Source organism: Myotis lucifugus, unplaced genomic scaffold (assembly GCF_000147115.1).
Source record: "Myotis lucifugus unplaced genomic scaffold, Myoluc2.0 scaffold_35, whole genome shotgun sequence".
Classification (NCBI taxonomy): Eukaryota; Metazoa; Chordata; class Mammalia; order Chiroptera; family Vespertilionidae; genus Myotis; species Myotis lucifugus.
The window spans coordinates 718496-739767 of NW_005871083.1; the positions used below are offsets into that span (position 1 = coordinate 718496).

Genomic DNA, 21272 nt, shown 5'->3' on the forward strand with positions numbered 1-21272 from the left:
CCGGGCAGGTTCCTCAGAGCCTCGCATGGACCAGGTGCTCTGGGAGTATCTGCAATGAATAAAGGATGAAGAGCAAGGCTTCGGGGAGGGGAGGGCTGTGCTAGCCACTGATCACCTGCCGGAGTGCAGCTGGCCAGGAGGCGGAGCAGCCTGGTCCCCAGGAATTGCCCTTCTCCCTCCTGGGGGCATGGTTTCCAAGGAACCTTCCGAGGCCAGGGTGGGGTACAGATGCCGGGCAGGGCTGCAGACGTGCCTCTGGGCCAAGGCAGTGCTGCGCCCATGTCCACCTCTGACCTTCCCTCCTCCCCATTGTTTTGCTTTGTGCTCTGCAGGCCTCACGGAGCCTGCACAGGCCAGTGCGAAGCTCAGGGGCTCTGGTCCGGCAAGTCCAAGTCTCATGTGACTTGGCTGAGGCTCTTCAGCTCCCTGAGCCAGAGCTTTTCGTTTTTAACTATAAAATGGGCACCGGGGCAGGGCTGTTGTTGGAATGGAAGGGGGCATGTCGGGAGCTGGGAACGGCGCCTGGGATGTGGTGGGCACAGGAATCACCACTAGGCCATTGTTATTGCTAAGATGTACCCATACTCTTTCTGCCCTTTCGAAATGTCTTTAAAACTTTATGACTGTGGGTCAGCAATACTGAGCGACCCAAGCAATAGTGAGCGAGCCTGGTACCCACCTTGAGAGGTCACTACTTGGCCAGGAGTCCAGCACACCAAGGATAACTGTCCTTGGCCTATTCCAGGTGGCAGGACAGACCCGTGGCCTGGGAATGCCCATGGCATCACGCCTGCCGTGGACCGTGGGAAGCCAGGCTGGCTGAGGGTGAGTGGGCTTCCGAGCAGCTCGGCCTCCACGGCCCCACGGGTGCTCTGGAGCTGGGGTGGCCCTTCAGAGTTGTCCCAGATCGAGGGAGACAGGCCTTTGACCTGCTCATCTGCTGGTCATGGGGGAGGGGCTGCCCCCAGAGAGAGCATAACCGGGGGCAGGGCTGAGACTAGGGAGAGAGGAGTGAGGCACCTGTCTGGCCCTGAGGACCTGGCCCGGGACTCTCCTTGTCTAATGGCTCCTGTTTCAGAGAAATAGCAGTAACCACGTCCTAATGACATGGCCCCACCGAGCCCTTGCTATTGGCCCAGCTGCCGCAGACACCTTCCACGTAATACCATGAGTCCTTCTGAGAGCCTTGCAGGTTACAATTCTAGGGTGAAAGTTGGACTCTTTAGTTCAGCAAGGGGCCAACCGTGTGTTGCCGTCTCTAACGTAGCCCCTTTGCAGCCGAGGAAACAGGCTCGGAGGGGGTAAGAAACTCACTCAGCCGGCGAAGGGCAGTCTGGGGATGCCACTCCTCAGGCTCGGGCCATCCCGTAGTCCCAGCCGCGCAGGCGTGCAGTGGGGCCACACGGGGACGGGACGGAGGGAACAGCAGCTCTTGGACATCTGCTGTGGCTGCTATGACTTGTTTCTCCCCCAACTGGTAGAGTTGCCAGATAGAGGAGGCAAAAATACATAAAACAGGATGCCTAGTTGTATTTGAATTTCAGATAAACAAGGAATAATTATCTAGTGTTAAGTATGTCCCAAATGTTGCATAGGACATACTTTTTAGTACACTTAAAAAAAGTGTGTCCCCACCCCCAGGGGACACTTCAGAGTGTCCGGAGACATTTTTTGTTGTCACAATTGAAAGGTGCTATAGCACCCAGAGGCCAGGGATGCTTCTAAACACCCTACTATGCACAGGACGGCCCACCGCAAAGACTGATCTAGTCCAAACATCACCCTGAGGAGCCCTGGGTTGCCCACATCAAGCATTTACCACAGGCCAGCGGCTCTCACAGTGACCTTGTGTTGATTGTAGAGATGAGTAGACTGAGGGCAGGAGGAGGGCCTGCTTGCCCAGACCACCAAACTGTGGCTGAGACCCTGGAGCAGCCCCAAGGGGGCTGGCACGAGGAGGAGGAGGAGGAGGGACCCTCTGCTGGAACTGGGAAGGGCTGGCCGGAGGGAGGGGCTGCAGAGTCCCTGCTTGGGGCAGGCAGGTGGGTGTGGGACAGGGACAGTCAGAGGTGAACACATCCCCCCACCTTGCTGTGCTGGAGCCTCTCTCTGGCTCCTCCTCCCAGGTTCTCTCTCCAGCAGCTCATCCCTGACGCAAGCCAGAGCTTTTTCCTTAATTAAAAAGAGATTTAAAACATCCACTGCCATCTCCATTGGGCCGGCTGCCTCCACAAGGTAAAATGGCCACACTGCCCTGGTCTCATCCATAATAATGCAAGGCTTTCCCTTTAATTGGAATTAAAAAAAAAAGATTAAGTGCATCTGAAACCCTCAGAGGCATTTGTCGGTTTGTTTTTTGAAAGATCTGCATTAAATCCAGATGCCTGGTCATCTCTGAGGAATTAGTGCTGGCCCAGCACTCCGTGTCCCTGCCCCAGGGCCTTTGTGCATGCTGTGGCCGACTTGAGTGCCCTCTCCTCCAGCTTTCCTGCTGCTCTGGGATTGGCCCCTTCTGGGACACCTTTTCTGATTCCCATGTCTCTCCCCATCCTGATGCTCCCTCCCATCATCTTGCTCCTCCGATCACTGACCCAGCTCTGGGAGGTGTTTATTTGCTTGCTGGCCCCAGGGAGGCCAGGCTCCGCAACAAACCCCACATGACTGACCCTGGGCAAGATCCCTGACTTCTCTGTGCCTCATTGTGCCCATCTGGAAGATGGGCTTCTCACACTGTCAGCCTTGTTGGGAGGAACACTAATGAATTCCCATGAGGTCTTTACACAGCCCCTGGCCTCCTGTGAGTGCCATCCTTACTCAGTGGTGTGGGCCTGTCCCAACAGCTGCCTGGGTCACTGGGAACGCTCCCTATTTTTTCCAGCTGACCCTGCATTCTTTGGGGTCCCCTGGGGCCTGGAGGCATAGAAAGGAAGTGTGGGGAAGGAGGAGAAAAACATCAGTTGAGATTATTTTGTTCTCTGCTGTGTCCCCGGCACCTGGAACAATGCTTAGCAAATAGTAGGTGCGCAATAAGTGCCTATTGACTGAGCCCCTCCCTTGGGCCCAGCTCTGGGCTGGGCTTTATGCCTGTGCTGCAGGCAAGGGAGCAGGAGAACTGAATTTTTCTTCCTTCCGGAGCCTGTGGCCATTCCAACCCAATAAGGAAAACTCTAGCTGTTCAACTGAAAGGGTGGGACAAGGTCCCTGACCCAACCCAGGTGGGGGTGGCACCCAGGAGGTGCTCGGTATTGGCTGAATCCCGGAATAAGTGCCACATAAGGTTGGAATCTCGTGCTACTAATAACAGCTTATGTTTATCAAGCGTGTGTTGCTGCGGCCAGCTCTGCTTGTCTCACCTGCAAAACACACATAATGATGGCACCCTCCTTGGCCTCCCACTGCATTCTGGGTCTGGCAGGCCTACTGTGTGTGAAATGGTGTCTTGGGGAAGAGTGGACCCCATCCTAGGAACAAGGTCTCAGGCAGGAAGGGTCTTAGAGCTGGCACCAGAGCGCCAGCCTGAGCATCATTTTTAAATGAACCAGCAGAGGGCGACCTTGAGCCGTGATGGCTGTGGAAGAGCAGCACCTGCTCTTGGCTCCACCACCGCTAGCCTATGGGTGGTGGTGGCCTGGGGATTGCTGAGAGCAGGCATAGGGAACGGTGCCCTGTCCCTAGGGCCCTGGGGCATCCTGAACTAGGCCTGTGTGGCTCAGGGCTTCTGAAGGCTGAGCAGTGTTAGCTGATACCAGAGGGCGAGGTGGGCACTCGGGCCTGGAGCCACCTGGCCTCCACTTGTTTTGGGCCTCCCTTGGTCTTCTCATCATGTCCATTCACTAAGCCTTTGTTTTCTCACCTGGAGAATGGCCACGGTTCTAGTTTCCACCCCGAGGGAGTGTATGAGAATTGATACAATAGTGAAAATGGTGGGCTCAGCCCGGAGCCTGGCACAGGGGTGCTGCAGAGGGGCGGCTGGTCTCAGCAGGAGGCAGAAACAGTCCTCACATCACCCCAGGGTCCCTCAGGCCCTGGTCTGCTGGCTCCTGTTGGTCATTTCTCCCACACTTGGCAGCCCCACTCCCCACACTAGGTATTGTATTCCTACAAGAATAGTATAGCTCCAATTTAAACCTGAGGAAACTGAGGCTCATAGAGTAAAGCCACCAGTTCCCAGTCACCCTCGCTTGGGGGCTCCCCGTCCGGCTATGAGACTCTCCTGGGAGCTTTTAAAAGTCCTGACGGTAAGCAGTGACACCAGGCGCCTGGGGTGTGGTCCCACATCACTGTTTTTAAACTTCCCAGGTGATTGCTTTGGGCAGCCAACAGGAAAAGGGCAGAGCCGGGTTGCCGAGGAGGTCAGTCGAACCTCAGTTACAGCACCTCCCGGTTTCACCGGAGGGAAGGCCGGCTCCAGGGCGAGTTTGGCAGTCTGGCTTGCTCTATCTCCAGGCCCAAGACCAGCAGGGCCCAATCAAGGCCTATTGAGGGCTTCCTGCAGAAGCTTCCATCACACCCTGAGATCTTTGAATGCATCTGGGTGCTGGGTCCCCTCCCTGCCTCTTCCTTCCTTGGATTCCCGTGCCCTGGAACCCCAGCCCAGCCCTTCCCCTCAGGAAATGGGCTCTTAATGGCCAGAGGCCGGCAGGTAATTAAGAAATAACAATTCTGGATTTAGCACAAATGAGCGCCTAGTCCGGGGCAGGGTTGGCATTTGTTGTTAATCCCAAAGTCGGCTTTATCTCTTGAGAGTTTTCCCCTCCTGCTCAGCCACCTCTGCTTGGAGATTAGGCAGCCTGGGGATTTGAGAGGAGCTGGAGTCCCTCCCTCCTCCCACTCCCCTCCTCCCTCCCTCCTTCCTCTCTCCCTCTAGCATCTCTCCAGGGCCCACGGAGTGACCTGATGCTTCCTGATTAAGAATGTGGCTTTGTCACCAAGCTCCCGGAACATGTTAAAATGCAAATGGGAGGCCCTGGGAGGAGTGTGGCTTTTCTCTATTAGCATTTTATTTTAAGAACTTTGGAATATTCACCGAAGAAGGGGCCTTAGAGACTGAGCAGGAGGCTCCCTTCTGCCACAGATAACAGTAATCAGAGCTTCCTTTTGTTGTGGGCGCTCCCTGAGACGCTCTTCATGGATGATTACAGAGAAGCTAACAGGGATTGAGCACCCCCGGGGCCCACCTGCTGGGCAGGGGCTTTATGTGAATTCATTCCTTGCATGTGCCCACTGCCCTTCAGAGGCCGGTGCTGTCACTACCCACCAGCAGACAGGTTTGGAATTTTGTTTTTGTTTTTGGCATTTAAGAGCCTCAGGTTTTTGAGGTTCTATTATTGCTTATTAGGACACCATGCAGGTCCCTGATCCAAAGTCCACTGGGATGCTCGAGAGCTGGATTGGCAAACCACAGAAATCAGGCCTGCTGTCCTTTTTTGTAAATAAAGTTTTATTGGAACACAGCCACACCCATTCATGTACATTCATTTACATGCTGTCTGTGGCTGCTTTCCAGATACAGTGGCAAAGTGGAGTAGTTGTAACAGAGACTGCATAGCCCCCAAAGTAAAAAATATTTACTGTCCGGCCCCTTTCATAAAGTTTTCCAGCTCCTTTATATATAACTGTGGTTATGAGAAGAATCAGACAGACTTGGGTTTGGGTTCAGATCCTGGCTTTGCCACACACTGTTCAACTCTGTAAGCTTTTACTCTCTCTGGTCCTCAGTCTCCACATCTGTGAGATGGGGCTGCTTGCACTTCCCACCTCTCAGGGTAGCCATGACGGCGCTGGGTTCTGTGTCCGACATGTGGCAATGCTCTGTAAATGCCGACTGTTACCAGTGATACTGGGAGGGCCTCCTCCACGTGACTTCCTTTTATTTTACATTCTGGGCTTCTGGGTAAGATTGCAGGAAGAGTGGCTCTGCTGCTTGAAAGGAGGTTTGAAAACCACTGCTTTGGATCAAGTTGGCAGAGGCCTTGGTGGGTGCTCTTGAGGGGCTCATAGAACTAAACAGCCTGGTAGATTCAGGGGGCCACAGGGGCTCCCCAAGAAGGAAACAGGATTGGGGTTCCCAGGACAGGCAGGCTGTGCTAACTGTATCAGTTATCTGTTGCTGTGTAACAAATTACCCCCCGAGGTTCGTGGCTTAAACATTATCTCAGTTTCTGTGGGTTGGGGATTCAGGAATGACTTTGCTAGGAGGTTCAGGCTCAGGGTCTCTTGTGAGGCAACCAACACTCAAGCTGTTGGCCTGGCCGCAGCCTCATCTGAGGGCTTGACTGGGCTAGAAAACCGACTTCCTAGGTGGCTCTTTCACACAGCTGTTGGCTGGAGGCCTCAGCTCCTCACCACACGGGCGTCTTCACAGGCTGCTTGCCTGTCCTCAAACATGGCAGCTGGCTTCCCCCAGAAGAAGAACCAGTAGGAAGTTGTAATATCTTTTATGACCTCCCCTGGGAAGTCCCCCCTTCCCTTCAGGTCTTATTGTATTCATTAGAATTCATCCTAAGTCTGTCCCACACTAAAGGGAGTGGCCTTAGACTCCACCTCTCAGGGACATACCTGAGAACCACCACACTGACCCTATAGGCGTCACTCAGGCGCACTGTCCCAGTGGTGCTGGGGCTGGCCTAAGAAGCAGTAGGAATAATAATCATCCCGTTGCTCAGCTCCTGCTGTTGGCTAGGGGCCCAAATACGTGAGCTAATATTGTCTCAGTCTCGGGCTGATTGGGGAAAATCAAAGTGGCAGAGCTTTGAAATAAGGATTTTAACACCCAATGTGGTAGTGCCTGGAGTGTGTGTGTGTGTGTGTGTGTGTGTGTGTGTGTGTGTGTTTCAACATAAATTTAAAGCACTCCTACTGCTCTGTCCCAGTTACTATACCAGATTCAAGTGAGACAGTGCTACCTTCCAGATGCTCACAGGAAAGGGAGACAGAATTAAGAACTAGTCATTCTAATACAGTGTGATCAGTACTGGAAGATTGATGAATGAATGAGTGTTGCTGGACAAAGGAGGGAGGGATCAGATTTGCTGGGGCATGGTCCCCAAAGAAGAGCCTATTGTGATGGGTTTTGAGGGATGAGTAGGAGCTCGTTACCATGGTAAAGGAAGAAGAGCTTTCCAGTCAGGGGGATCAGCCCATACACTGGCTGGAAAAGCCAGTGTATTTGGGAAACAATGAGCAGTTTGGAGAGGGTGGGTCGGCGGCAGGGAATGAGGCTGCATGTCGTTTGGGCCAGATTGTGAAAGCTCAAAACTGGGCTGACTTTTAATTTATGATCAACATTTATGATCAACAGTGTATTTTATGACTCGTGCTTCTGTGAGATGTTAACAGACTCTAAGGTTATTTAACATTTAAGTTCAGGAAGCCCGGGGTTTACCACAATTAAAGCAACTCCTTTATTGCAGGACTTCGCACAACCTTTAATTCTCTCCAAGGGAGGGAGAGAGTAGATGGGATTCAGTCAACATTCAAATACGTGGGATTCCCAGACTCATTTGATCACAAAGCCCCCTTCCCGAGGGAGCCTCAGGAGGCCTGTGTTCCAGGGAACACACTTTGGAAATGCTACTTGTAGATATTGGCAAGAGCGAGCGAGTGTTCTGAGTCGGTATGTGGTATAATCAGATTCGCAGTTTCTGGCTGCTGTTTGGAGGGTAGACTGAAGAGGCAGAAGCCAGGAGGTGGAAGGACTAGTTAGGTGGGTAGGAGGGAGAAGGAAGGGTGCCGGCAGGCTTGCAGGTTGATTAAATGGGCTGGGGGTTGGAGGTGAGGAGGAAAGGAAGGACTTGTGGCCCAGGCTCTGGTTTCTGGCAGATGGGATGCTATTGACTCGGCGGGAAGAGTGGAGGAAGGTATTTGGTGTGTGAGTGGAACGGATGCTTCTGGGTCAGGTGGGGGTCTCTAACTGAGCTTGGCCAAATTACCTGTACAGTGGGGCCTTGACTTACGAGTGTCCCAACTAACGAGTTTTTCGAGATACGAGCTGTCTCTCGGCCGATTTTTTGCTTTGAGTTGCGAGCTAAAATTCGGGTTACGAGCCACTAGTTGGCGCAGCGAACGTCACAGTGAACGCCACAACATCAGCCCAGCATCACCTGTCTCACTCGTTCACAATTGATTTGACATACGAGTAATTTGAGTTACGAGCTCCACGGAACGAATTAAACTCGTAAGTCAAGGCCCCACTGTACTTAATTTATGGGCGAGGTGGGACAAGGAATGTAACACCTTAGAAGAAATGGACAAGTTCTTAAAAAGCACAACTTTACCAAAATTGACACCAGTTGGAAGCAGAAAAGCTAAGGAGCCCCATGTCTATTAAATTTGTGCCCAACCAGCATGGCTCAGTGGTTGAGCTTTGACCTATGAACCAGGAGGTCACGGTTCAATTCCCTGTCAGGGCACATGCCCAGGTTGTGGGTTCGATCCCCAGTGTGGGACAGGCAGGAGGTGGCCGATCAATGATCCTCTCTCATCATTGATGTTTCTCTCTCTCTCTCCCTTCCTCTCTGAAATCAATAAAAGTATATTTTAAGAAAGAAAAGAAACTAAATTTGTAATCAAAAGTCTTTGCTCAAAGGAAAGTCCAAGCCCAGACAGTTTCACTGGTGAGTTCAACCTAACACGTAAGGAAGAAACAACACGGATCTTACACAGGCTCCTGTAGAAAATCATTCATGGGAGAGGTGACTTCACGCATGGCTTCCACTCAGGCCTGGCTCCAGGTCAAGCTCTGTTGCTTTCGTCCGTTCACAGTCATGTTTTGAGTACTTGCTATGTGTCAGACACATTCTAGGCACGGAAGTTATATTCGGGAGCAAAGCAGGTAAAACTCACTGTCCTCTCCGTGTTACGCAAGGTCGCCGGGTGTGTCATTTAACTGTCCTGAGCCTCAGTGTCCTCATCTGTGAAGTGGGGACAGCAATGCCCTCTTTCCTGAGAGTTGTCAGGACTCGCAGTGACAGTGAGGGGAGGGAGGCAGGCAGGCAGCCAGCGGTGGGCAGTTCCCCAGCGGCCACTGATGCTTGTCTCTCTGTCATGTGTGTGTGTGTGTGTTCCACGGCCTGCCCTCTCAGGCTTTAAAATGTGTGTCAGCAGCAGCAGCAGCCACGATGAGGCCCCTGTCCTGAGCGACAAGCACCTGGATGTGCCCAACATCATCATCACCCCCCCGACCCCCACGGGCATGATGCTGCCAAGGGACTCCAGGAGGACAGGTGAGGCCACCCTGCCCCGCTGCCAGGTCGGGTGTGTGTGTGGGGGGGTCGGGCTCAAGGGCCCCCTTCTGTGCTCTGGGTCTGAGTTCATGTCCCCACCTCCCTGGGTTTATTAAAAATTTACCCTCGGATCTCCACCGTGGGCCCCTCACCGAGGCTCAGCCTCAGCGAGAGGTGGCATGTTAAGTAATTAGCTAGACAATCCCTCCCGGCAGCTGAGCGAGTGATGGATGGGGCTGGGCAGGCTCGCCAAGGTAATTGATAGATGCGCTTTCCCCTGCTAGCCAGGCGACCGGCGCTCCATCTTGCTGGCTGCAGAGCTTCAGCTGGACAGGACAGGCTTGGAAATACGCCCACGCCGGGCTGGGGCTGATCTCTGGGCCTTCCGGATGTAGCTCACTGCAGGGAGGGGAGGGAAGATGGAATTGTTCCCAGAGAGAGGGTGAGAGGGAGAGGCTGCCACTGGTGTCCCCAAGTGCCCCTCTGTAGATACTGTTGGGGCTGGTGAGACAGATTGTTCATTTATTCATTAATCAGATTTATTGAGCCAGACCTGTGCTAGGTTCTGAGGTTGCTGTTGTAAATAATAATAATAATAATAAATAATAACAAATAATAAGTAATGATTCTGATAGCAGTAATTGAGTCCTAATAGTAAGTCTGAATTAGGTCTAGTTTGCATCCTCATTTTATGGATGGGTAGACTGAGGTTCAGAGAGGTGGAGACACTTGTCATACAGCTGGTAAGTGGCAGAGTTGGGTTCAGACCCAGGCCGTGTGATATGGAACTCATCCTGTGGACCCCTAGTCTAGACGCCCTCCCAGTGGCTAGCATCATTCAGCCCACCCGCCATCGAGGCGTGAGTCCTGCCTGGCCTTTACGGGGGACACAGGCTGACAAGGCTAATGTGGAGCTCATGGAAGCCTGGTGGGGGATTTAGGCACACTTTTCTAAATGTGTAGAGTGGATCTCAGCTTGCCCAGCAGGGCAAGTGACTGGAGAACGAGGTTGGACTCTGGACCAGGCCTGTGCTGTTACCGGGGCTGGGCCATGCTCAGAAAGGATAGAAATGTGTCACATTTCTGTGTCACCTTCCCAAGTGACAGGCACCGGGTCTAAGTGCTTTTCACAAATCTTATTCCAACCCTAAGGGCTGTGAGTACTGTCCTTCTCTCTAGTTTACCGACGAGGACGCTGAGGTCCAGAGAGGGCGAGTGACCCGCCCAAGGGCTTGCAGCGAAGCAGAAGAGCTGGGCTCCTGCTCCAATGTCTAACCAAGAGCTCAGTGCGGGCAGCGGAGGCCCAGGTCCTTGGCTCTGCCGTTACACTCCCTTCCCTCTCTGAGCCTCAGTGTCCCCATCTGTTTAATGGGATCCTAACCACCTTCCCTGCTCCTGGGGCCATGCGAGTGCAGGGGAGACTCGTGGTTACTCTACAAGGTCTGTGGGGTGAGCACCTGGAGGCCCTGGGCCCCAGCGGGATTCCTAACACAGGGGAGAGGTTCCTTTCAAGCTTAAGCAGTTCCTGGGGCAGATTAGTGCAGAGGGACCAGCACAGGGGTCCCCTCCTGTCCTGTCCGAGGCAGAGCTCAGACCTGACCCTCCGCTCTCCCCATTCAGAGAAGGGAAGCATGGGAGAAAGAGCACAGACGTGGAGTCAGAAAACCCTGACTTTGGATTCTGGCTCTACTACTCATCCGCATGTGACTTTGAACAGGAAGCTCCACTTCCCCAAGCCTCAGTTTCTCCATCTATGAAATGGAGACAATAATAGTGCCTCAGAGAGGCTGTAGAAGACGAGGACGGTCAAGGGCTGATTCCTGTGGTGTGGTGTGGATATTCTCGTCAGTGATATTTAGGGCAGAAGGAAAGACCACCACTTCCTCTAGGCCTGAGGGCGCTGGGTGATGATTAGATACCTAGGGCTTCCCCAGGCAGCGAGGAATCAGAGAGAAGCCCAGCCCTGCCTGGCCACCTGCTGACGTGGAGCAGGTCTCCACTCTCTAAGCATCAAATCCCCACCTCTAGAACTGCCCAGGAGACTATATTTCCTGGGGGTGCGCAATCCCAGGAACCTTAGCCAGGGACCCTGGGAGCTCAGCATTGTGTGGGGTGAGAGGTGTGTGGGAATCCTGTGAGACCCAGCATCATCGGGATCCCCTCTCAGCATCCATTGGCAGCACTGCCCATATATGGGGGGACCTCAGGGAGGTGATACAGAGCAAGGAGCCCACAGGCACTGGCCCACGAGCTCCCAGGGAAAGGGGTCTGAAGGGGGTGGGGGATCCATCCACATGTTGATCCCCTCTTGCCTCCTAGTCTGGCTGGAAGAGACGGGGTCATGTCCGGAGGATGGAGAAATAGACCCTGAAGCCTGAGAAGGAAGAACAGGTCTGGGATTTGTTGGCTCTGGCTCCGGCTCTGGTCATCCCTCATTCCACGTGTCCCCGGTGGGGTGTAGCCGCCTGGGACAGAAGTGCTGAGTAAGCCGGATGGGAGAGTGATTTCAGCACTTGACCAGCAGAAGTGTGGCAAGATGAGCCAGGGACCAGCCCTGCACGCTTGCAGAATGATGTTTCCCTGGCCCCGTCGGTGGACCGGACCTCTGATGCCTACACATTCTTGCTGACCCCAGGGCCATGGTGCCGGCCATCAGGGTGCCAGGGAGAGGCTTTCTTCTGGACACACACACTCCCCGCACCCTGGACCATGCAGACGGTGCCCAGGAGATCAGCACACACAAGAACTTCTTGCAAAGGAGTGGCTACATTTTTTACAAGTTGTTTTACAGATCTCAAAACAGTCCAAAAGTGATTTATAATTTTTTTTGCATTATAAATAAAGATCCTCTGTAACGAATGGTAAACCCTGCTTCTTGGTTGGGCGGAGGAGATGGAGCACACCCGGATACAGAGGTGGGTTTACGAGAGTCGGTTGTCATGGAGGTCTGGCTGGCGATGAGCCTTTGGATGGTCTTGGGTCCCACTGAACGGCAGACCACTGTGTGGGCCTGGGCATGGCCAGAGCATGGCGCATAAGTCACACAGACCTGGTTTGAGTCCCAGCTCCATGCCTGCCAGCTGTGGGATCTCTGTAAGACATCTCTAGGATAGGAGGCAATGGTTTGTTTTGTTTTTCTAATTTATTAATTTTTTTATTGCATTTATTAGGGTGATATTGGTTACTAAAAATGCATAAGTTTCAGGTATACAGTTCTACAAGCCATCATCTGTACATGGTACTGTGTGTTTATCAACCCAAGTCAAGTCTCCTTCCATCACCATTTATTCCCCGTTAACCCTCTTCTACCCCCCCCCCTTCTCTGGCAATCACCATACTGTTGTTAATGGTTTTGTATTTTTTTTAAAGAACATCAAATTGTTGGTGTCCCCCTCTCCCCATAGACTGTTCTAATCATGACACCAGTGTTTCTGTTCGTTTTCTTTGGTTTCCATCCGAGCTGTGTGGCTCATCCTGGCTTTGGTTTGTCCACTGTCGGAGTTGGGTTCTCCCAGGCGCAGAGGGGGGCCATGGCTTTGGGAGCAAGGAGTCTGTCTGGCAGGTGATCCTGGGGTACAAGGGTGGAGGACAGGCCAGTGCAGTTCCGGGATGCCCAAGACCACACTCAGATTCAATAACTTGCTAGAAGGACTCAACTAAAAAAAAAAACCATTATAGTTGTGGTTATGGTTTATTACAGCAAAAGGATGCACAGCAAAATCAGCAAAGGGAAGAAGCCCAACAGGTGGGGGCCAGGAGAGACCAGGCAGGCGTGAGCAGCCAGGAAAGTCACACGCAGACAGCACTCACTCCTCCCAGCAGCGATGGCGACACTCGCACCCTAGGTGGCGCCTGCCAGGGACACTCACCTGAGTCTTGGTGTCCTGAGTTTTCACTGGGGGTTGGTCATGTAGACATGTCTGACCACCCCCGTGGTGGCCTCAGGGGTCAGGCTGATACCACATGACCCAGACCCCACCTTGTAGGTTGTAGATTGTCCAGGGAAGCGGAGACACTTCTATCAGGCAGGGCAGTCCAAGCTTTAGAGGTCACCTCTCTAGAACCACGGGCAGAGGTCAGCTCTCTGGGCACCATTCTTTCTTCACTGCAAAGAATTGAGGCCGGGAAGGGAAGGAGCCGTAGGCGGTCTGGAGCCAGTCAACCTCACACACCTGGCCACACTAGACTGTTGAGTGCCTGGGTTGTATGGTGGGCCCGGCCTGCTCCATGGGCCTGCGATGGGCACGATCCAACGGGGCCCACTCTCAGAAGGACCCACTCTCTGCCGTTGCTGCCTAGAAATTCTTAACCCCTGTTGAACAAGGGCCCGAATGTTCATTTTGCACTGGGTCCCTGAATGATACAGGGGTCCTGTTTCCTACAGAGCCACACACAGCTCTCAATGGGAGCGATGCCACAGGCACGTGGTAAGAAGAGTGTGTGGGATGGGAGATGTGGCCATCTCTGGAACCACAGTCCGCCACCCATTCATGCAGTTTCTGTCTCTGGAATGCCTTTGCTCCCTTTTCCCAGCCCAGTCTCTTGGCAAAGCCGGGTCCATTGCCACCTGATGCTGCTCCCACTGGGCCCTGGAATTAAAGTCTTCTGTCCCCTGGTTCCCACAGCACCCTCTCCTCTCCTGGGGCAGGACTCCCTTCCATCCTATATAATAAAAGCCTCATATGCAAATTGTCCCCTGGGTGTGATCGGGAATTCGACTGCTCACTGTGATGTGTGCTGACCACCAGGGGGCAGCGCAGAACATGGTGGGCATTGGCGATGTGGCACTGGCAACAGGAAGCGCTGCCACCTGATGGGCCAGAGGAGAGCCGGATCACAGCGGGATGGTGGAGCACATGAGCAGGTGGCGCCAGGCCAAGGTGGTGCAAGCGGCCCAATCGCCAGCAGACACAACCAGTGTCAGCGGGGGGCAGGGCCGCCACCTGACTCCCAGGTGCTAAGAGAGAAAGGGCAAATAGCAATATTAAAATATTTCTTCTAATTATTTTCCTTTCAATGTGCACGAATTCGTACAAGGGGCCACTAGTTGTTTCATAATCATTGATGTGCAAGTCATCAGAGGAAGGAAGGGGTGCCCGTCAGCTGGGGCTCAGGACCTAGGGCTGATACACCCACACTCAAGCCTTGGGCACCCTCGCACACGACCCTTAGAAAATAAAGCTTCTGCGTCAGGGACGCAGCCCCACACACCAGTTTCCAGCTCTCACACTGCAGAGGTGCTCAGGATTTTTATTTGTTTAGCCCTCCTATTGCTTGCTGTGTGCAGGCCTGTTCCAAGCACTTTATGTGTATTTAACTCATGAACCTGTGACGCTGTGTGTTCGATTTCTTTTTGCTGTGGACTAAGCAGCCCACCCCTGCTATAGACTGAGTGTGTGTGTCCCCCACAAACACGTGAAGACATGGCCAACTCTGAACCAGGAAGCGGTCCCTCACCAGACACCACATCTGCTGGTGCCTGGATCTTGGACTTCCAGCCTCCGGAACTGGAAACAGTTTCTGTTGTTTGTGAGCCACCCAGTCTGTGGTATTCTGTTATGGCCGCCCAAGGGGCTAAGGCACCCCACCCTCCACACTCAGTGGCTTGGAACAAGCAGTGACCTCTCACTCTCCGGTCTCTGGCCGGCCCAGGGCCCTGCTGAGTGGCTGCCGGGCGTTGGGCTTTGTCAGGCTCTAGTTGGGTTCAAATCTGCTTCATGTGTCTCCTCACTTTGTGGCCAGCAGCTACCAGAGTACGTTCCCGTGCAGCATGCGCCGGGCCAGGCAAGCGTGCTCACAGCTTCTGCTCATGACCTGTGGCCCCGTCCTCTTCCCTCTGGAACCCAGGGGGATGCTGGGCCTCAGGGCTGGGGCTGGGTGCTCACTCTAACCTGGCTCCTTCCACATCTCCCTGGACCCTGCTCAGAGGCCTCCAGCCCCCTCAGCAACCTGCCGTGGCTAATCACCGCTTCATCCAGGCTTTTAGTGCCCATGGCAACAGGAGGAAGACCAGGCGGGAGGCCAGCCTGAGGCTGACAGGACACGGGGCCTGGCTGTTTCACAGGGGCCTCTAGAATGTTGGCAGTAACGCTGGTGTTCGCAAGGCTGTGCTTGAGAAGATCCACCAGGCCCACCGGAGCCACCAACCTGGGGGGTCGTTGTGTTCTACGCGAACTTGACCCTTCATTAAAGGTCAGGGTGCCGTCTGGCTGGGGGGTGGGGGCCTCTGTGGGGCTGGTCTAGAAAGACGATTTATCTTGACCTCAAAACATGGCTCTTTGATTATTTCCTGAGTCAGTTCCTCCATTTTAATACATCCTGGGGGGATGGTTACTAATGTCTGCAGCTTATTTTTCATTTATTTTTAATGCCAAAGCTGCACATACTGATTAAATCCAACAATAAAACGTTTTGTAAATGGTTCCCCCCAAAAGTGTGGGGGGGAGTAGTGGAGCAGGGGCTGCAGTAAATGGCAACTAAAGAGGAAACGGACGGACGGATGGACGTTAGCAGCTCTGGCCGCTGACAAAGCCCATCACCCCTCACCCTGGTGTGTCCCAGAGATGCTCCCAGTTTCCAGGAGGCCAGCCATGTCCGATCTGAGACGTGGGATCCGCGCTATATGCTTGCAGGAGGGAAGGCTGGGAGGGGACAAAAGTGTGAAAACAGATGGAAATGTAATTTTTTAATGACAGCAGCAGATGGCAAAAAGACACAAGAGTGTGTTCGCACCATGTCGGAGCCACATGAGAGCACCCGGCTCAGCCGTGATGTGCACCATGCGGCTGGCATGATGGCTCCCCCGCCAAACCCCGGAGGCCGGTGAGCTGCAGCGAGGAGCCTGCAGGCCCTCCAGGGAGGGGCAGGTGTGCTGCCAGGCTGTGTGGGGCCACAGATAGATGGGGAGATACCTGTGGCCACCTGGGTGGGGCCCAGCAGCATCCCGAACCTGGCTTTCCTAGACACAGGAAGGCAGTCGCCGGTCTCCGGTTTCAGACAACCCCTCCTGATGGTCCCCATGCCGCTGTCCTAGCTCAGGTCATCGCCACTGCTCACCTGGACTTCTCACAACCTCCCATCTAAGGTGAGTCTCCTGCTGCTGGACTGTTGTATTTCTGAGTGCAGAGCTATTCATGTCACTCCCCCACCTGCAACCCAAAAGGGGCAGGCGTCCTCCCAGACACACAGGAGCCGGCCTGCGAGCACACTCTTGGCCCCTCCTTGTGTTGTCAATTTATTAACAGCAAATAAGCCAATTAAGTGGAGACTTTAAATGAGAGAGAGAGGGAGAGAGAGAGAGAGAGAGAAGAGAGAGGTTTACAAAGCAGGCCCTAGAGAGCTGGCCACTGCATGTCTTTCTTGCTTCATTTCTCACCATACTCAATGGGGATGATAATGCCTCCTGGGGCAGCCATGAGCAAAAGAAAGCTCTCCTGCCCTGGCCGGGTAGCTCAGTTGGTTAGTGTGTCCTCCCCATATGCCAATCTTGTGGGTTCGATCCCCGGTCAGGGCACATACAAGAATCAACCAATGAATGCATAACTAAGTGGAACAACAAATTGATGTCTCTCTCTCTCTCTCATCAATGAAGAAAAATTAAAAAGAAACAGCTCCTGCTGAGAGTAGGAGCCACTACCTGCCATGTTGGCACAGCTGAGAACCGAATGGGCTCTAGGGGGTGATGACATTCAGAATAGGTACAGCCCAAACCCATCGGAGCCACCAAGGTCAGTCCTGCCAGAGGCCACGTTATCACCTCCACATTAGAGACTAGACTCAGGCAGGGGCTCAAGTCAGCGGGAGCTGTGGCTCCTGGCCCCTTGGAGCCCTTGGGGGGCGGGGGGAGGGGGGCGGGAGTTAGGGAGGCATTCATGTCCTGTTAGCAGAGCCCTGCTCTGAACCACACTGCTGGCATATTCCAGCTGAGGCCAGGCAAGGAGGTCACCCAGGAGGTGTTTTGCATTCTGCATTTCTCTCCGGCTGCCCACACTGTAATTCAAGCAGCTTCTTAGATGGGTGACACCACTAGCTGCAAGTCAGTGCTTTCCCTGAGGCCACCCCCTCCCCCACCACCACCACAGGAGAGAGGCTGGACTCAGTTTATCAGAGCAGTGGCTCTCCGCCCAGGCCTGAGCCCCACTTCAGGGGTTCTGACTCCTCGGGTCCAGGGGTGGCCCAGCATCGGGTGGATGAGTCTCTTGCACAGGCAGGGCTGAGAGTCTGTGGAGCTTCTCACCCACCTCCTCGATTCTTCACTGCCATTCATCGTTTTCTGTGGGGATGCATCGGGGGCTGCTGGCCCAACGTCAAACGCAGGAGGAAATGACCCTTCAGAGGACCCCGGTCCCCCATCAGTCCTATTGCAAATGCTCCATTTCCACGTGCGGCCAAGTCTACTGGCTGGAAAGAAACTGAGTATTTCATCATTGCAGGAAGCCCCACTGCCTGCACATCGGAAGTCCGCGTTGCTGGCTCACTTCGGAGCACTGTTCTGTGTGACCAAAAGTAGTTATGCAGCCAACTACCCTGAAGAGGGCAACAGGTTCACATTTTGGGGGGCATATTAGGTTTCCAGGGGAGCCTGGGAAGGCTTTTGAAAATAAACTTATTCTTGGTAAGGAAAGCTTTAGAGTTACAAAAAAGTTGCCAAGATAGTACAGCAGGTTCCCGTATACTGCCCACCCAGTGTTAATCGTATGCTGCTCTGGTACATTTGTCACAATTAGGGAACCAATTTTTATACATTATTATTAATTAAAGTCCATACTTGCTTCCCATTTCCTCAGTTTTCCCCTAATGTCTTTTTTTTTGCTCTGGGATCTCATCCAGGATCCCACATGACACTGAGTCGTCATGAATTCTTAGGCTCCTCTGGGCCGTGACAGTTTTTGACTCTCCTTGTTTTGGATGACCTTGACCGGTTTTTGTTTTTTTTGAGAGAAAGAGAGAGAGAAAAAAAAACATCGATTTCTTTTTCCACATGTTTATGCATCCTTTGGTTGACTCTTGTATGTGCCCTGACCCGGAATCAAACCCACAACCTTGGAGTATCAGGATGATGCTCCAACCAACTGAGCTACCCGGCCAGGGCGACCTTGACACTTTTGAGAAGTGCTGGACAGGCGTTTTGTAGAAAATCCCTCAATTGGGATTTGTCTGGTGTTTTTCTCAGGATCAGACTGCGGTTGTAGGTTTGGGAGGTAAAGTGCCCTCTTCATCCATGATATCAAGGGTGAATGCTGTGACCTTGGCTTATCACTGCTGTTGACCTTGATGACCTGGCTAAGGTCATGTTGATTAGGTTTCTTCACTGTCAAGTTACTCTGTTTTCCCCTGTTTCCATCCTGTTCTCTTTGGAAGGAAGTTGCTCTGGGCAGCCCACACTTTAGGAGTGGGGTGTTATGCTCCACGTTTCCCCCCCTAAATATATTTGTATTGATTTCAGAGAGAGATAGAAACATCAATGATGAGAAAGAATCATTGATAGGCTGCCTCCCATATGCTCCCCACTGACGACCAGCCCACAACCCGGGCATGTGCCCTGATCAGCAATTGAACTGTGACCTCCTGGTTCGTAGGTCAACTGAGCCACGCCGGCTGGCAATGCTCCACCTTCTTGAAGGCTGGGCATCTATATACATCATCTGAAATTTTTTGGCATGAAGGATTTGTCCCTTCACCCCATTAATTTTATCTCCAACTCTTAATTCATTACCACATGGGGCATTCTAGCCCTGCAGGGGAGGCAGTTCTTACAGCAGGAAATAATGGTATGAGGGCCTGTCCCCCCCCCTCAAGTAGCAACCCCACTTCCATCATTCTCCCCTCCCTTGTTTTCCTCTTGTCTGTTTGCGTCTCAGTACCCCCCCGCCGCCCCCCCGCCGCTCCTACTTTAAGAGCCAGGCATGAGGCTGGATCCTGGGAATGGCTCAGAGCTGGGCTGGATTGGAGCAGCTGCTACCCTCCCCAGGTTTCCCCACTATAAACACCTCCTGGGGAGCATGTTAAGTGTGTGGTTTCTGAGTGAGAAAGTCTGAGCCTGGAGCTCAGGGAAGGGCATTGTAAATACAGCTTTGTTGAGGAATAATTCACCCTTTTAAAGTGTACAATTCCGTGGTTTTTAGTATATTTATAGAGTGTGCAACCACCACCACTATCTAATTCCAGGACATTTCCACCACCCCAAAAAGAAACCCCATCCCCATTAACAGTCACTCCCATTTCTCTCTCCCCCGGCCCTGGCAACCACTCATTTCCTTTCTGTCTCTGCAGATTTGCCTGCTCTAGACAGTTCATATACGTGGAATCATACATGGTTTTGGTGATTGACCTCTTTCACTTGGTATAATGTTTTCAAGGCTCACCCACATTGTAGCAGGCTCAGTGCTTCATTCCCGTTTATGGCTAAATAACATTCCACAGCATGGATAGACCATATTTTGTTTATCCATCCCTCAGTTGATGGACATTTGGGTCATTTCCACCTTTGGGCTGTTGCAAATCATGCTGCTATGAAAGGAAAGTCATTTAACAAGTCTTCCAAGGGACCCTGATGTACACTCAAGTTTGAGACTCTAAGACACCATTTTGCAGTGTGCAATGCTGCACACTGTCTCCTGTTCCCCCAGCATCCCAGTGGGGTCAGCAGCAGCACTGCCACCACATTACAGACAAGGACACCAGGACTCAGGTGATGTGGACACTGGGCTCTGCTTGCTCTCCTACTCACCCTGCTGTGGCCTCTCTGAACCTCGGCTTTCCCACCAGCTCTTTTCCTTTGCTCTTTTACAGGCTGCAAAAAGCCTGCAGGGAAGCCTCGCCAACTTTGGAACACAAATATTTGCCAGTGAAGAAAACATTCTCCCATCAATCAATTCCCAGACAAGTTGGCACACACTCTCTGCAGATGTCTGAAGGAGCTTCTATTTCAGGAGGGGCCAGGTGGCCCAAAGCTTCTCCCCCTCCCTAAACACTCCAGGCTCCTCCTCTTCCTACCTCTTTTGCAGATGAGGACACTGAGGTCAGAATGGTCGCTTGCCCTGGGTCACATAGCATCCAGAGGCTCTTTCATTTATTTTCTTTGAAAGTTTGTCTGAATACATGACACACAATGACAGTAATCTCCAAGTCTGCAAATGACAATTTCCCTTGCAGATAAACAGCAGACATAGTGTTCCATGCCATGTGAGTGGGCAGAACTTAATATAGTCTTATTTCATCTTCCCAGCAACCCTAAATGGGGCGGTTTCAGGGGGCTTAGAGAGTAAAGCATGGGGTTATCTGGAGTGACATAGCTTTTCTGCCAGGATACAGAACCCTGGAATACTCCTGTCCCCTATGCTTTTTCTCAGGGCCTAATGAGCAGGATTTCAAATTCAAATCCAGCCCACTGCCTGTCCCCACCAGTCCTGCACTGGCTCCCCTACCTCCCTGGAAGCTTTCCTGGCCTATTAGAATCCCATCAGAATTCCCTTGGCTCTGGTTAAAATTCAACTTTCTGGTCCCATCCAACCTCTGAAACACAATTCTCCAGGAGTGTGTATATTAACTCAGAATCTTCTAGGGCAGCGGTTCTCAACCTGTGGGTCTCGACCCCTTTGGGGGTCGAACGACCCTTTCACAGGGGTCGCCTAAGACCATTGGAAAACACATATATAATTACATATTGTTTTTGTGATTAATCACTATGCTTTAATTATGTTCAATTTGTAACAATGAAATTGGGGGTCACCACAACATGAGGAACTGTATTGGGGGTCGCGGCATTAGGAAGGTTGAGAACCACTGGTCTAGGCCCTAGGGCAGTGGTCAGCAAACTCATTAGTCAACAGAGCCAAATATCAACAGTACAACGATTGAAATTTCTTTTGAGAGCCACATTTTTTAAACTTAAACTATATAGGTAGGTACATTGTTATTAACTTAATTAGGGTACTCCTAAGGCTTAGGAAGAGTCACACTCAAGGGGCCAAAGAGCCGCATGGGGCTCGGGAGCTGCAGTTTGCAGACCACGGCCCTAGGGGATTCTGACACATGGGGAGATTGAGG

The 21272-nt window shown here is 52.6% G+C and overlaps 1 protein-coding gene across 2 annotated transcripts in view; it reads left to right on the forward strand.

Annotated features, from left to right (window-relative positions):
- CUNH16orf74 (chromosome unknown C16orf74 homolog) overlaps positions 1-12090 on the forward strand; it is a 30771-nt gene extending 18681 nt beyond the window's left edge. For both annotated transcript variants that reach the window (XM_023752556.1, XM_023752557.1), the window contains exons 3-4: positions 9084-9224; positions 11544-12090. In XM_023752556.1, coding sequence (XP_023608324.1) covers positions 9084-9224; positions 11544-11602 — 200 coding nt within the window. In that variant the 3' untranslated portion in view covers positions 11603-12090. The remainder of the gene's footprint in view (positions 1-9083; positions 9225-11543) is intronic.
- The last annotated feature ends 9182 nt before the right edge of the window (positions 12091-21272 follow it).